This window comes from Dama dama, chromosome 28, assembly GCF_033118175.1.
Source record: "Dama dama isolate Ldn47 chromosome 28, ASM3311817v1, whole genome shotgun sequence".
Lineage (NCBI taxonomy): Eukaryota > Metazoa > Chordata > Mammalia > Artiodactyla > Cervidae > Dama > Dama dama.
Window position 1 is genome coordinate 18,771,135 of NC_083708.1, and position 17,648 is coordinate 18,788,782.

At 43.8% G+C, this 17,648-nt stretch overlaps 1 protein-coding gene across 1 annotated transcript in view; it reads right to left on the reverse strand.

Moving 5' to 3' along the window:
• Positions 1-9,275: 9,275 nt before the first annotated feature.
• HMGN3 (high mobility group nucleosomal binding domain 3) overlaps positions 9,276-17,648 on the reverse strand; it is a 33,513-nt gene continuing 25,140 nt past the window's right edge. Inside the window, exons 3-6 of the mRNA XM_061131611.1 lie at positions 15,865-15,894; positions 12,577-12,627; positions 10,303-10,419; positions 9,276-9,757 (exon numbers count right to left, since the gene is read on the reverse strand). Of these exons, the coding sequence (XP_060987594.1) occupies positions 9,719-9,757; positions 10,303-10,419; positions 12,577-12,627; positions 15,865-15,894 (237 nt within the window). The 3' untranslated portion in view covers positions 9,276-9,718. The remainder of the gene's footprint in view (positions 9,758-10,302; positions 10,420-12,576; positions 12,628-15,864; positions 15,895-17,648) is intronic.

Below are 17,648 nucleotides of genomic sequence, written 5' to 3' on the forward strand. Positions count from 1 at the left end.
TTCCTGCACTAACTGTGCACACTGATAGCTGGGAGGAGTCAAACTCTCTCTCAGGCCTTTAGGATTCCCCTGGTTCATTAGTCTTCAAATCGCGTCCCGTGGGCTCACCCAATGAGCCTTAGGAGCCGCCCAAAGAGGTGAGGTGATGGCCGTGAGGGTGGGTCTACTCACCACCATCCAAAAGAATTATTGGTGTCCTACTGCCCCTGGTGGCTCAGTGGTAAAGAATCCGCCTGCAATGCAGGATCTGTAGGAGATGCGGGTTTGACCCCTGAGTTGGGAAGATCTCCTGAAGCAGGGCATGGCAACCCACTCCAGCATTCTTGCCTGCAGAATTCCATGAACACAGGAGCCTGGCAGGCTACAGTCCAAAGGGTTTGCAAAGAGTCAGACACAACTGAAGCGACTTAGCATGCACTACTTTGAAAAATGGTTTAAAAAGCCATTAATCAAACCCAACCTATCATTTTGCAGAAAAAAATGGAAGCAGGAAACAGTGAATCTATTTGCTCGGGTACCCAAAACATGGTTTTAGGAGATGAACCTACTCCAGATGTGATTCCACGTACTTCCCTCCAGCCTTGTAAAGGTTGTTCCCCATCTGACAAGTTCTCCTTCTACTCTTAAGACTCATCCAGACCTCCTTCAAACATCTGGAGCATATGTGCATAATCCACCATAATCCTTCCACAGCTACTCAAAATGGTTCCCTGCTCTGGTCTCCTAGAGTCTTTTTTAGACTGAATTGCACACATATATAATGATTGATTTTTTACCCTGGAGTCTTTTATGGTATTATAGTATCAGACAGAATGGAATTAGTGTAAAATATAGGTCAAGAAGGTGCTCTAAGAACGCAAAAGGACAAAGCAATGCATTGTGACTGAAAAGATCAGTCAAGTGTCCAAGTCTTTCTTTCCGTCATGGGGACACTGTAGCCACTCAACAGCTACTGATCAACTGAAGATTTTACACAATTTGATTAATCACTATTCAACTCATGGTAAAAAAAAGAAAAGAAAACAAAAAACCTGGAAGTGTATATGGCCAAAGGTCTGTCTGGACTTGTAAGAATGAAGCCCCAAATTACATCTCTTCTTGGGTTGTTATCAATTCTTTAGCAAAGTGCTCAGAACACAGCAGCAGCTCAGCAATTGCTGGTTAAATGTAGTTCTTGGGGGCTTTGTATATGTTAAGTAAACCAGTTTTTAAGAGCACTGTTCATTACCAATTACTCAAGCTGAATTCAACCAAAAAGAATGAATGAATACTGTAAACATTTACCTTATCCTGATTTAGATCCTACTATGAAAAGACCTTAAAAATTTCACAGATAAAAAAGCAATTCTTTTGGAATTCAAAGGAGACTTGGCTCTAAAAATAAAAGTATCCATACAGGTCAGTTCCACCTGAGTTTCCTTCCTCCCATCCTCTATTCTCCCCAAATTCCGTTTTGCCTTTCAAATCACTCCAGTTCCACAGGTCATTGAGTGATGGGCTGGAGTCTTCCAGCCCAAAAAGACATCAGTGGAAGAGCCACAGGAAGTATTATCCAAAATCAATTATTTCCTGGAAATACAGTTAAACATTTATTCCAAGTCCAAGGAGTCATTTTTCATGGGCGCTCTACAGCAACCAGGTAAATAATATTTTAAAGTGCTATTCAGTAAATTAACTTACTTAGTTTTATGTATGTTTGTGACTAAAATCTGTTCTCAAAATGAAATCCATTAGAGTAATTATATGAAGGTTTTACAGTGGAAAAGGTTAGGATTCAGTAATGGCTTTTATAAATACACATTTGTGTTACTAAGTAACTAATAATGTTAGCTTCCCCACTAGACTCTGAGCTCCGTAAGATCAGGACAATGACCTTCTCAACACTGCATCCCTAATACCTTGCAAAATGCCCAGCGTTTAGATGTTCAGTATGTTTTTGATGAATAGATGAACGTGGAAGACAGACTTTGGTGCAACCCTGATATGTCCTTTGTCCTGAAAACATACTTATTACAAATCAGGATGAATTCATAGAAGACACACTAAATCAAATTTCCACAAAGGAGAAAGACTGAGGGAAAAGGATCAGTTGAATCATGCGAAATTGCTGTTTTTGAAGGTCCAAAGAGAAAATAAGATAGGCATTTCATAGTTAGGCCTAATGTGATTGTTTTAAAATTTTTCTGCTCTCATTTCTCAATCAGTCTGAATTTATGAGACTAATTTAAGTACCTTATATTTTAAAAAGAGATCTTTCCTCCTATCTTTATAGAGGAGTTCGAGAAACCAAAGTGTTTCCAAGGGGATGCAACAGGTGTCTTCAGACACTTGAAGGGTCACTGGATGAAGAATGTTAGCTCTCTATGTCCCTGATCCTGGGAGACCTGACATCAATAGTTGGCAGGTACAAGGATAGGGCTTCCCAGGTGGCTCAGTGGGTAAAGAATCCACCTGCAATGCAGGAGACTGAAGAGTGGTGGGTTCAATCTTTGTGTCAGGAAGATGCCCTGGAGAAGGGCACGGCAACTCACTCCAGTGATTTTGCCTAGAGAATCCCAAGGACAGAGGAGCCTGGTGGGCTACAAGCCAAAGTATTGCAAAGAGTCAGATACACCTGAAGCGACTGAGCAGGTACCCACAAGGATACAGTTCTTAGCTCAACAATAAGAAAGTACTTTGTAACAGAGCTGTTTGAGTGATAATGTCAAGACTGAAGGAACTCAGTAAGTCTAAGAAACTCTTTGTCATGTTGTAAAGGGGATTTAAACCTCCTTAGAAGGGAGTAAGATGATCTCAGGGGTTCTTCCCACCTTCAGAGTTGATAATCTTGCTTCAAGCAACTCAGTGAGACCCACCAACCTAGGTCTAGGTGTATTTATCTCTATGTGAATATTTCCTGTTAAATTGTTAAGCAATTTGTAATCTAGAAAGAAAGGTATTACACAGAACATGGTGTAATTTTTGTAGAAAAGTCAAGTTGGATCTAAATTAAAAAAGAAAATGTGAGTACACAGGTCAAACTGGTATTGTCCCAAGAATAGTACCACAACCAAAAAAGATGTTCCTAAAGTTATGATGTGCCTGCGTGCTAAGTTGCTTCAGTCTCGTCTGACTCTTTGCAACCCCATGGACTGTAGCCTGCCATGCTCCTCTGTCCATGGGAATCTCCAGGCAAGAACACTGGAGTGGGTTGCCATGCCCTCCTCCAGGGGATCTCCCCAAACCAGAGATTGAACCCACGTCTCCTATATCTCCTGCATTGGCAGACAGGTTCTTTACCATTAGCGTCACCTGGGAAGCCCAAAACTGGATTTTAAAAGGCTTTAAATACAACCTGCCTGCAACTCAGGAGACCCCAGTTCAATTCCTTGGTCGGGAAGATCTGCTGGAGAAGAGATAGATAACCCATTCCAGTATTCTTGGGCTTCCCTGGTGGCTCAGCTGGTAAAGAATCCACCTGCAATGTGGGAGACCTGGGTTTGATCCTTGGGTTGGGAAGATCTCCTGGAGAAGGGAAAGGCTACCAACTCCATTATTCTGGCCTGGAGAATTCCATAGACTGTATAGTCCATGGGGTCACGAAGAGTTGGACACAACTGAGCGACAGTCACACAAAATAAAGATGATTTAATTTTTGCACTAATTCCAAGGAATATGAGCCTGAATTGTGGTTCATATGTTTGGGTTGCACTGTCCAATTAGCTTAATTTGGAGACACATAGAGCAATGATAAAATCCTGAGCTTGGTTCTTCTGTTTATTGAAGACCACATTGAGTTCAACAAATATTTACTCTGCCTTTACCATACGTGACAAAGGTGAAAGAACAACGGTCACGGCCACCCAGGGACTAACATCTCACCTGCTGCATGGTTTGACTCTTAATACTTCCTAAACACTTACCTTGTATCATTTAACACTTTTAACACTCAATAAAGTAAGTACTGGGAGGGACTGGGGGCAGGAGGAGAAGGGGATGACAGAGGATGAGATGTCTGGATGGCATCTCCGACTCCATGGACATGGAGTTTGAGTAAACTCCGGGAGTTGGCGATGGACAGGGAGGCCTGGCGTGCTGCGATTCATGGGGTCACAAAGAATTGGACACGACTGAGCGACTGAACTGAACTATTTTTATTCTTGTTTATAGACAGGAACTGTAAGATATGCAGAGTATAGAGAGTCTAAGTAACCTATCCATGGTTACATGGAGAGTAAGAAAGACAGGATTTGAACCTAGGCAGTCTGGTTTCAGAGTTTGCAAGCTTAACCACTATATTATATTGCCTTTGACATGAAGCATAATTTTTCCTTTTGCACACTGACCTAAGACAGACCACTTGTGACAGACATACCTGATATATGCACCAGCCCACACCTACAAGGCCCATTCGTATTCATCCAATTTCCATTCAGTTGGCATTTATGGAAAATCTACTGCATTTCAGGCACTGCATTACGTGATTTCATAGTAACTATCTCATTCATCACCAACAGCTTTGTCGAACAGATATTATCTCTATTTTAAGGATGAGAAACTGAGAAGCAGAAGTTAAATGACCTGGCTGGCTTCACATAGGTGAGCAATGGTGACCTCCTGAATTCCTGTGCTTTTAGTAGCCTCATAAATGTCATTTTTAATGGTGTACAGTCAGTGGTTTTTAGTATAGTTACAAGCATGTACAACCACTTTTAAATTCCAGAACCTTTTCATTATCTCCCCCAAAGGAAACTGTTTCCATTATCAGTCAGTTTCCACTCTTCCCTCCCACTACCTACCATGAAATCTATTTTCTGTCATAAATTTGTCAGTTTTGGACATTTTGCATGCATGAAATCATATAATTGTTTTTTTTGTGACAGCCTTCTTTCACTGAGCATGATGTTTTCAAGGTTCATCCTTGTGAGAGTATGTATCAGTACCTCATCCTTTCATATGGTTGAATAATATTCCACTGTGACACACATTTTGTTCATTCATTCATCAATGAATGGACATCTACACTGCTTCCACTTTGGGAAAACAAAAAATACTGCTATAAAATATCATGCACCAGTTTTTGAGTGAATATGTTTTCAATTTTCTTGGGTATATATACTTAGGGGTAGAACTCCTGGGTCATTTGGTAACTCTTTCATTTTCCGAGGAGCTTCCAAAACTGTTCCCCAAAGATGCTGCACCATTTTACATTCCCACCAGCAACAAATGAAGGCTTCAATTTCACCAGGTGCTCTCCAACACTTGTTTTCAATTTTTTAAAAGTTATCCTAGTGATTGCAAAGTATTGTCTCCTTATGAGTTTGACTTGCATTTCCCTAATAATTTTGAGCATCCCTTTATTTAAATATTGCCTATTGATACATATTGCTGGAGGTGTGTCTATTCAAATCCTTTGCCCATTTAAAATTTTAAAATTGTTTATTGTTGGGTTTTAAAATTTTATGTTCTGGATACTAAGTCCTTATCAGATAAATTATTTGTAAAAATTTTCACCCATTCTGTGAATTGTACCTTTCTTGAAGTTTTAAATTTTGATGTCCAATTTATCTAGTTTTTTATTTGGTTGCTGTGCTTAGACTCTCATACTTAAGAAACCGTTGCCTCATCAAGGTCATGAAGCTTACTCATAAATATCATCTTAAAACCAGCTTTCACTTTCTCTTCTCATACAAGGGAGAGATGTATAATCCCAAATTCCCTTTGCAGTTTTAAAAGAGCCTGAACCTCGACTTGGCATTGGAAAAAAAGGCTCATTTTTACTGAGGCATAGGAGCATCATGTTAATATATTTCAAGAATTCACAAATTTTCTCCCAAATTAATTTATGAAAAGTGCTTATTACAGAGTAGTAAATAAATTGTGGCTACTTATAATTATTATCTTAATCATTATAATTATTGCAAGATATTTTACATATGTGTTCTGGATAAAATAATAGAAAATAATAAAAGTTCAGAGCTCACAATTAAGAGAGAGGCATTCAAAGAGATATATTAGCATAGGTGACAGCTAAAAATTGAGATGGCCTCCTTATATCTGCTGGGATTGGAAACCTGAAGGACAGCACTTGTACCTCTAGCTGAGAAAAACATCTCCTAAAATTTGACGACAGGGAAAAAAACTTTCGTTTCATAAACCTGTTTCAAAATCCTTAATCATTTTAACGTCCACCCAAGATGTTATAAAACAGTGCACCTACTGTTGGGCTGATGTATCTGATGTATCTTGACTTTTCAGTTCACACGATCTTTTCACAGAACATAAAAATGAGAATTACAGAGCCACTTGCTTCTCAAAGCCCACTCTTATTCTACCACAATCCATGGGCCAGCCTCAGGGAGAATTTTAGGACTACCCCTTACGACTGGACAAGCAGTGCACTGCTCAACCATAAGGCCATGCGATTTGACTCAAAGTCACCGTACATCCAAAGAGTTATGATTTTCCAGTAGGTTAGGCAGACAAGTGGGCTTTCCAGGTGGTTCAGTGGTAAAGAATCTGCCTGCCAATGCGGGAGATGCAAGAGACACAGGTTCGATACCTAGATCGGGAAATGGTAACCCACTCCAGTATTCTTGCCTGGGAAAATGGGTTGCCATTTTCCCTGGAGTAGAAATTGGTGACTCACTCCAGTATTGTTTCCTGGGAAATCCCAAGGACAGGGGAGCCTGGTCAGAGCCCATGGGGTCGCAAAGAGTTGGGCAGAACTGAGCACAGCGCAGCAGAACACAGACAAGCATTTTGGAGGATGCCTGTTTTTCCAACTTGTGTACGTTCACTGAAGGGGTAAGCAGTGTGGCAGTGGATGGGATTCCCAAACTTTCACTGCATTTGCAGGCAGCACACTCATACCCTTGGCTTATCCTTAGGTCTTCAAGTTCTTGGGAAGCAATGCGGGCTTCCTGTGTTATTTTGGTGGCTGTCTGCTCTGCAGTATTCCATGTGCTAGTAATAATACCCATAACTTTAAGAGACGTACACCAATGGCCTACAGAACCCCTCTGTGTCAGAATTAAAAGGAATGACAGCAGTGGCCATGGCAAATAAGGATTTAAAACACACTGATGCCCCAAGAGAAAAATATCACAATTCATAGAAGAAATTAAAGTGACGTTAAACATAGGAAATGCTCAGTTTTACTAGTAACAAATTTAAAAGGTAAGACAGTCCAGCATATTTTTCACTTATGAGACTAACCAAAATAAGGGTGCTGACAAACGCAGGAAGAAATGGCATTTATATGCTCTTGATGGAAGTGGATAGGGACCACTTATTCGACAACAGTGAGAACATCGAATGTACATTCCCTTTGATTCAGACATTCCACTTCTAGGAAATTATTTGAGTTGAAATATCTAAGTAGGCAAAACTTTCTGTGTACAAGAATGGTTACTGCAGCACTACTGGCGATGCTGCACTGTTAGAGATAGTCTTTATATCCTATTGGTTGAATTAAATTAAAAACAGAATGCATAGTATGATTCCTTCTTTTAAAATTATATGCACATATGTACATGTGCACACAAGTGCTTATATATGCACATATACACACAGTAAAATAGGGAAAATGATGGACAGTGATTATCTGTGGGGGATACAAAGGAGAAAAAGGAGTTTGACTTTATATGTCTTTGTAATTTTTTTTTTTTTTTTTAAAAGATCACCAGCAGCACTTTAGAAATTAAATGTAAACCTATGAAGTTTACACTTCACTTCAGAACGGGAAGCTAGCCAGAAATGTACTTCAACTGTATATTAACTGCATGATGAAAATATTTTTGTCAAGTGGTCATAGGATACCAGCTATTTTCCTTTGGGGTAAAAGTTCTTGGCATATCTAACCCTCATCAGTCAAGGTACATTTCATAATCAGAAACTATACATGAGATTATCCTCTATATAATACGGTTCCTATCTGCAGGAGATTAATGCCAAACTTGGGACAATGACACAGGTGTAAATTCTGAGTCCTGAAACTATACCTCGGAGGAGGGAGCTTGTTTTAGTTGGTAAGAGAAAAGCATGGAAGGCCCTAGGAACAACAGCCTTTGTGCAAGAGTCCCAGAGCAGCACAGGCAATAACTATTCTCCAGTTTTTCATCCAAGAGGAATCCGAAGATTTCAGCTTTTCTTGGGGTGTTCATGCAGTTACCCAACTTCTCAGGAATGCAAACAAACAAATTTGCATTTAGAAAACAGCTCTTCCGCTCCTCTGTCCTTCCAGAAACAGAAAGACACTGCTATGGCCTGAATGTTTGTGTCCTCCCAAAGTTCCTATGTTGAAATTCCAACTCCCAAAGATGATGGTAGTAGGAGGTGAGGCCTCTGGGAAGAGCTTAAGTCCTGAGGCTGGAGGCCCCATGAATGGCATCAGTGCATAAGAGAGACCCCCAGCCCCTTCCCCCATGTGTGGACACAGTGAGAAGTCTCAGATCTGAGGGGGGCCTCGCTCGATCCTGCTGGCACTTGATCGCAGACTTCCAGCCTCCAGAACTGTGAGAAAGAAATTTCTGCTGTTTATAAGCCACCCAGTTGGTGGTTATTTTGTTACAGCAGCTCAAAGAGACTAAGGCGGATGCATTTCAAATGATCAGGTTCATGTCCGGATTGTTCTTTTTCCTGAGGGCGTGGAGTAAGTCACACACTCTCCTACTTCTTAGCCTAGAGAGTGCTCTAATAACACCTAAGCCAACTCCTTTTCCAAATGTGGTCACTTGGGTAAAAAAAACTGTGAAATTCTCAACGAATGGGAAAGCATTTTAACATGAGTGTAACTTACTATTGGCTTCCCAGGTGGCACTAGTGGTAAAGAACCTGCCTGCCAATGCAGGATATGTAAGTGACGTGGGTTCCACTCCTGGGTTAGGAAGATCCCCTGGAGCAGAAAACGACAACCCACTCCAGTGTTCTTGCCTGGAGAATCCCATGGACAGAGGAGCCTGGTGGGCTCCTCTTACTGACCACAGGGTCACAGAGCTGGACACGACTAAAGCGACTTATAAGGAGTTCAACAAAATAATGTTGCATTAAGTTTTATTATATGGTGACTATTGCTGGCCTTCTGGTATAAAGGATATCAGAAGTAATTCTACACTGGCACTCATAGATGATTCTATTAAAATATCATTTTTAATGGCCAGAAAATTAAGAAACAACCCTATATGAATTATTAGAGGGACCATGATGGGACAGACTGTACAAATTCTTTCCATCTTCTGCAACAAGAAAATGAAACACTGCCTAAATTTAGCAAAGACACTATAAGAGGCAGGTAGTTTGCAGGCAGGAAAACCTTTTATTTTAAACCACAAATAATCAGCAGGTGGCCACAACTATCCATGTTTCATTAAAATCACATAAAACCTAGGTACAAAAGCACCACTGATTATTGCTCTAGAAAAACGGCATGAAAAAATCCAAATACGCACAGTAAAAGCACCACAGTATGCACAGGACTAAATTTTTAAAGCGAGTGCATGGAATGCTGAATCAATTTTACAGACAGCTTCCAATATTAAACCGGTATTTATTTTACTCAAGGATGATGGAAATTTCCAAAAAGCACGACTATGAGAAGGTAAAATGTCCATCCTTATATATTTTTGTATGCCAACTAGTAGAGTCCTAAAAAATTAGCATTTACAAAATACTCGGTAAAAATAGCTTTTAAAAGTTGTCCCAAGAGGTACATAAAATCAACCCCAATTTTCATGACCATTCATTCTCCCTCGTTAGCTACAGATTCAGTTTTCTGTGCCTGTGAAAAAAGAAAGGAAGACAAAAAAGACAGTTACTATTAAAACTACCATAAGCCAAAGAAGACTCCACCCGAGCAACACGCACAGTTTGGAACATCTGTTTTTAGCGGCTCTACTGCAAAACCAAGTCAACTCTGGGTGTAAAAACAGACAGGGCAGGGCTATATGACACGAACACTTGGCTGCATTTGTTGCTTTCTGCTTTGCAAACGACCACAGAAGCTTTGCCTGCGGGGCTCCCGCGGTTCATGATTAAAGAAAAAGAACACCACCACACTGCTATCTGATGCTAGTCACTGCAAACGTGCAGAATTGTCTACTGTACCCTTAACTCTCACTGTTTCAATCTGCCCCTTTACTGACAGTGTGCTGGGTGGGGTACCTCTGGAGGCTGAGACATTAACAGTTGAGCGAGAGATGTGGATCTGCAATCACATTACAGGCAATAAAGAGACACATTATGAATGTGCGGTCGCCGGCTGAAGGATCCAGCAATTGCTTTCAAGACACTGATTCAATCGGCGGGAGGTGTTGGGGAAAGTACCTCTTCAGCTTGAGTGTCACCATTTTCAGCCGGTGCTGCGGTACCGTCCTTCCCAGCTTCCTGCTTCTCCTCCTTCTTCCCTTTAACACCTTTGCTAACCTTTGTTGCCGGTTCTTTCTAATAGAGGATCAAAGCACAAGGAGACAGAGTGTGTGAGACAGGGTGGGAGGTGGTGGAAACTCAGCCAGCCTCCATCCAAACACAGGGGAAGCACAAACAGGGGTGACGGGGTGGCTCTCGGGGGAAAACGGGAATCCGGTTCCGCTGAGCTGTGAGTGGGTTACTCGGAGGCTCCCGTGGAAACGGAACAGGCAACTTAGGAAATCCACTGGACTTTGACTTCTCAAGTGTGTGTCTGGTGAGCATCCTCTCTTGATACAGTGAGAAGCGGTCCTGCCGTGGGGAGAGCAGCTGCAGGGGGACACAGTGAAGTCAGGGCAGACCCAGCGAGAGAAACACTGCACGTGAGGACCTGGGGCTACAAGCTGGGAGAGCCCTGGAGAAGGCAGGCCCAGAGGAAGAAAAATTCCTGATTTTAAGACCAAGCCGGGACTGCCCTGGTGGTCCAGCAGTTAAGACTCTAATGCACTCCCAAAGCAGGGGGCCCAGGTTCCATCTCTGGTTTGGGAACTAAGATTCCAGATCCCACAGGCAATGAGGTGTGACCCCCACTGCCCCCCCCAAAAAACACCAAAGCCACAGAAATGAGTTCTGCTTCACAATCGCCTTTTCACACCTCAATACACATCATTTCAAACAATGCACACACAACAAGGGATGACGCTCTGAAGGGCAGAGTAAAGAAAAGCCGTTTGGGGGTAAACTTCCTACCCCTGATAATTCTGCACTGCAATTTCCTCATCTGCCAAACAGAATATGTGTCCCTACCTCTGATGTGAGTGTCTATGCATAGGATGAAAGTGAACAGCGCTCAGTCGTGTCTGACTTTGTGACCCGAGACTACACAATCCATGGAATTCTCCAGGCCAGAATACTGGAGTGGGTAGCCTTTCCCTTCTCCAGGGGATCTTCCCAGCCCAGGGATCAAACCCAGGCCTCCTGCATTGCAGGCGGATTCTTTACCCGCTGAGCTACCAGGGAAGCCCGTGCATAGGATGAGGGTCTGGCATGGGACAAGAGGCTTCCCAGGTGGCTCAGTGGGTAAAGAATCTGCCTGCAATGCAGGAGCTGGAGGAGAACGTGGATTCGATCCGTGGGTCAGGAGGATCCCTTGGGGAAGGAAATAGCCACCCACTCCAGTATTCTTGCCTGGAGAATCCCCATGGACAGAGGAGTCTGGCGGGCTACAGTTCATAGGGCCACAAAGAGTTGGACCTGACTGAAGCTACTGAAACACACACACATAGGACAAGGGCAATATAACTGTTTGCTGATTTATTTGCTGTGTGTTATTATTACTACTGTGTGTGTTAGTCGCTCAGTCGTGTCCGACTCTTTGAGACCCCGTGGGATGCTGCCTGCCAGGTTCCTCTGTCCACGTGATTCCCCAGGCAAGAATACTGGAATGGGCGGCCATTCCCTTCTCCAGGGGATCTTCCTGACCCAGGGATCAAGCCCAGGTCTCCTGTTTCCCTGGTGGCTCAGCTAGTAAAGAATCCACCTGCAGTGCGGGAGACCTGGGTTCGATCCCTGGGTTGGGAAGATCCCCTGGAGAAGGGAAAGGCTACCCACTCCAGTATTCTGGCCTGGAGAACTCCATGGACTGTATAGTCCACGGGGTCACACAGAGTCAGACACGACTGCGCGCCTTTCACTTACACTTACTTACCTGCATTGCAGGCAGACTCTCTACCGTCTGAGCTACCAAGGAAGCCTTAATTATTTGGTAGTATTAATTAATTAATACTCAGCAGACTGGCCTCCTAAGACCAGTTCTAGGAAGCCAGAAGCCCCTCACAAGTCCTCCACCAGCTGTTGGCTGCAGGCCCAGGCTCACTGCTCTGGAGATCCATCTGAACTGTGTGTTTCATGAGACAGCGACCAAACTCCACCTTGGACATGAGGCTTCTCAGAGCACCATATGCTCTGACTTCCTTTGCTGTATGGACCAAACGGAAAACACACTCCCAGTAAAGTGTAAAAACTGTGCTCTCTGCTTCTTGAGAAAGCCTGTCTCCAGCTCGGGTGAGTTTTCTAGTCCAGGCACTGAGCCTGAATCATTAAATGTGATCTTTCCTCGGATGACTCTGGGACATGGAATTATAATTTATTCACTGTTGAAAAAGCCAAAGCGGGGGAGGGAGCACCTCTTACCTTAGCAGATGTTTTTCTTGGTTTAGGTTCAGGTTTGGGGGGAGCAGGTTTCTGCAAAGATAAATGAAGTTATACAAATACTGAAAAAGACAACCCTCAGCACCAAAGGAAACAGCAACAAGACTGCCAAAGACAACAGTCCATTTTGACTATGACATTCATTTCAAAAGAAAAAAATGTCATCCTCTTTTCAGCACCAGCAAAAAGACCTCCCCATTTTATGACTATCTTCATCCTGGGTTCTCAAGTCAACGACAGGTGAGATCTGAAAGTCAATTCACTATTCCCTGGGCCAGAACAACTCTCTGGGAACACATTTAAGCTTCTGTCTGATGTCTCTTTATTTCCTTTTATCACAGCAATGCAGCAAGAGGAACGACTCAGGCCCTCGGCCAAGTGACGCTGTGGATTTGGTTCACACCGGCCTTCCAAACAGTCTAGAAATCCTAGCACCATTACAGGCAAGGCCCATCTGGAAATCAAGAGAGCTGCCCATGAAGTATTCCAAAACCGGTTCCAAATTCTCCCACCTCTGATGTGGGTTTCAAGTGCCTGAGCTTGAGCTTCTTCCTACGTTTCTCTTCCAAGGCCAGTTCAAGGTGAACAGAATCTCCTGGCCACCCAGACCCCGGGCTCCCTAGAGTCTGTTATTAGGAACACAATTATAATGATGCAACGTTTACTGTGTGTGTGCGTGCTCAGTCACTTCAGCCGTGTCCGACTCTTTGCGACCCTATGGACTGTAGCCCGCCAGGCTCCTCTGTCCGTGGAATTCTCCAGGCAAGAATACTGGAGTGGGTTGCTGCGCCCTCCCCCAGGGGATCTTCCCGACCCAGGGATCGAACCTGTGTCTCTTATATCTCCTGCACTGGCAGGCAGGTTCTTTAGCACTAGCGCCACCTGGGAAGCCCACAACGTATACTGTTAGCTCCCAAAGTTCAAGATCTTTCACAGACCTTATTAGCCAGAGGGCCCACCAGGCGATTTCTTGTTTTTCTTGCCTTGTGTGTTTCTCCCCACTCCTGGGAGCAGGAGTGGCCCCATGCCCCTCCACACAAGGCTTTAGCCCGGCTGCTTCCTAAGGGCCTGAGATGGGTACAAGGAGACGGGGGGGGGGGGGGGGAGTTTAAACCTGTGGTTTTTCTAAAGCTATCTTAGGGCAAATATTTCTTGCTCATCAAGCTAGGAAAAAATTATACCTCTCTCCTGGCACCAGGGAGCATGGTTTTTAAGCAGAAAACACTGCCCAGAGTACCTTCTAGGCCACCCCACCCCCATCCCCCTCCCCCCCCCCCCCCCATGGAGAAAAACATGTGTTCTTCCCCAGTGACGCCATGTGTTCAGGATCATACCGAATCCGGCCCTTTCCATTAAGGTCATAAACTGAAATTATAATCAGTTCAATTCCGGAAGGGGTCTTTGGACATAACCTCTCAAATAAGAAAAGGGAAGTGAGGTTGAAAAGCAGGGGCTATTTTCCTTAATCTTCTGACCACCATAAATTTGCTCCCCAAATATATCAGCTTGCATAGCTCCTAAATTTTCATGATATAAAACATTTTACTTCAGGCTTCGATACATTGTACTAACATGTCCTTGTTTTCTCAATTTACAGCAAGATGGACCTTTTCCCCCTAAACTCAGTATTAGCGTTTTAATGGGACAGGAAATGGTGATGTTTTTGTAGCCTGTAATCCCACTGGCTTCCGAGGCTCTGCATCAGCACTGAGGTCATGATGTCAGTGGAAGGTGTTATATTGCTGGACCCTGGTGCTCAGGAAAGGCCTTGTTTTATATTTCAGTTTTTGACTTAAACGTCTACCCCCCTTGATAGGCTAGATATCCATGCAATACAATGGATTTAGGCTTTCAGCATAAACTACAGTGACATCGAAAAGAGTTAAGACATAGTGTTTCAACCATGGTGAAAATTACACCACTGGACAAGCATAACCTTTTGTGTTGGTGTATTGTATTGGTATTGCAGCAGAATCTGGATTAACTATGTATACATACAAACACACCTCCCAGGTCTTAACCTTCCAGGTGACTCTGATGTTGCTTCTTAGGTTGGGGCTCATGTGGCTCTAGGGGTAAAGAACCTGCCTGCCAATGCAGGAGACACAGGAGACATGATCCTTGGGTCAGGAAGATCCCCTGGAGGAGAAAATGGCAACCCGCTCCAGTATTCTTGCCTGGAGCACCCCATGGACAGAGGAGCCTGGCGGGCTGCAGTCCATGGGGTTACAAAGAGTCAGACACGCCAGAAGTGACTTAGCATGCACACGTGTGGATCACTGGCTCAACCCAACCTAAACCTGGCTATACTTCCAAACTTGAGAATGGTTCCAGTACCTATTTCTTTCCTTTTCTTTTTAAATTTGTGAAACAAGTTTAGCAAAAATATATTGAGAAGAAAAGCCAGAAACTGATATATTTTTTTTAATTTGTGAAAAGTTTGCAATATCCATTTCACAGCTTGGATTCCCTGCATTGTTCCAGGCACAGGTGTGCCTAAGGAAGAAAGCCAGGCTTCCCTGAAGGTCCCAGTACCATCTAGTACGGGCTGTTAGCCAAGAGGTCAGTGCCTTCCCCACTGCACCTCACTGGGCAGCGCAAGTCCCCCTCCAGAGAGCCGGGCTGACCTGTCTCGGGAGGAGGAGGCCGGGCACATGAGCAGGGTGGGTGGGAGGAGCACGGCGGGGTGAGGAGGGCTGGGGCACAGTCTTGTCAAGGCTTGATCACTGCCCATCCCAGCTTCAATGATCTTAACCCACGACTCTTCCATAGGCTTGGCCCAGAGAGGGAGACCCCAGGTGGCAGAGTGGAAATGGTTCCTTTTTTAAAGATTGTCTAGTTCTGAAGTGAGGCTACAGCCTATGGCTTGAGACGACTTTCAGAACATTCTGACTACGGTATGGACTTTCTCTTTTCTCGTGGAGAGAGAATCAAGACTTCTTGTCTCCTTTGGAACATCAGGTGTAGGATAGGAGATGAGGGCTTTGCTAATAACGTCACTCTTCATCGCGCGGCTCCAGCCATGGCAAACAACTCCCTGGGCTTCGTATGCTTGCTCGCTGGGCTGGCCACTGTTCTTCACCAGCGCACCTGATCAAGTGAATTGCTTGGCAACACTTGTCCAACCTGCTCGAAATTCTGACCCAGGCAATTTCCAAAAAGGAAATTAAACAAAGCTCAAGAGAAACACCACCTTAGTCTTCAATTTGCTGCCGTGGACAGGAGTGTGTGTTCATAAGAGCTAACAACAGTGGGGCCCAAAGTACTCACCGCTGACAACCTGGCAGACCGTCTGGTGGGCTACAAAAGGAAAAGAAACACAAAACATAATTTTTCGTGATTATGCACAATCAAGCTGATTTTTAAAAAATTCATTCTTACTGTCTTACTTTGTTCAAAGAATAGAACGCATGAGTCCCATTAATCCCCCACCTCCACCCCTGGTGAGCACAGTGAAACATAACCCCAAGTGCCCTGAGCACTGGAACATTCCAGAAAAAGTGTTTGTAAAGAGGTGCAGGTGCACTGTTCAAAGAAATGGCCTCTAGCAGCGGAGGGTGCCGTGGGCAAGGCAAGGAAGATGCATTTAGGCTCCGACCCAAACCATCATCTACTTCTATTATAAAATGGGCAGCAGGAGCACTGAAGTGCTATTTCAGAACCAGTCCAGTCTGACGCGCATTTCTTACAAACGGAACCGAAGCTTATAAATTTATACAAAAAGAGACTTATATAATTGTGCAGAAACTGAAATAGCAGGAGTCTTCTCCCTGGTTACTATGTTAGAAAAGAGAATGACTACAAATCTTAGGCAGTTAACAGCCACAGCTTCCTTTTACCTGTAATAAACACAAGGATTGATCTATGAAATGCACATCGCTGAAAGATTTAAATAAGAGTAAAAAGCTCTTTTCATTTGGAAGTTTACAAATTTAGAGAACCTGTTGAGATTAGAATTTCTCAAGGAAATCTTCTTCCTCAAGGATGGTACAAGTTCACAGCAAAGGAGACGGCAAAGAAAATTTCTAAGAGCAGAAATGCTCTACGTATTTCAGAAAAACACACATGCACCTGGTACTCTACTCCTCACCAGCCAAAGTCGGACCTCAAGGGGATTTCACTTTGTACAACTTCCTTTGTTTAAAATTGTTCCAGGAGCAGATACTCCACCCGTTCTCTTTTGTTCATGGCTCTATTTCTATTAGGACAGTGTACCACCTAATATATAATGGATATGCAAGAATACTCATGAAAGAAAATAAAAAAGGAACTCAAGCTTGTCTCTAATTTGCTGCCTTATGCGGACGCTGCCTCATGACAATAGCTTAAAGGTCTCAAATAATCTTTTTGAGGGTCAGGGCAAATGGTTAGCAGGAACCTGGGTCACAATTCCAAGGAATCATGGAATTCTCAAGTCAGTCTGGGTGAGCTGGTCAAGGCCAAAGAGCCTTGGGGCATTTCTTGCCATCTCCACATCGAAGAATTTTCTTGCTGAAAATAGCCAGAGGAAGCTAAAGCCGTCTTTCTTTAAACTACAGAAGGAAATGAAGGGCCAGAGCCTCCAGGAATAACTTTAACCCTTCGTTAAAGTTTGTGTGCACAGCTCAGAGCTGGACTTCAGGCGGGCGGGCAGAAGTGTCGAGTTAGGAGACTGTGCAGACACGTCACTGCACAGGGTCGGGGGGTGCACAACTCAACACATAATGTGGGTCTTCCCTCCCACCCCTTGTCTGTACCCCTTCTGCACGGAACCATCATCTTCTCTTGCACTTCTGTAGCTCTGATGCCTAGTGGGGGCCCTCAGCAAACATGGAGGTGACTGGACTGGGTGAGCACCAGACACGCACAGCCAAGAGTGAACTCGCAGGGAGCGGTGCCAAGGCCACTAGTTACTTAGGATCCAGTTTGGAGCCTGAAAAGGGGCCAACAGCTTAACCATTATTTACAACTGCCTCCCTATCAACCAACGAGCTGTCCCGAGTAACAGCTCATTGAAGGGAAGCCAGATCTTGTGAAAAATTCCCCAACTCGACGGTTCTCTGCTCCCTCCCTCT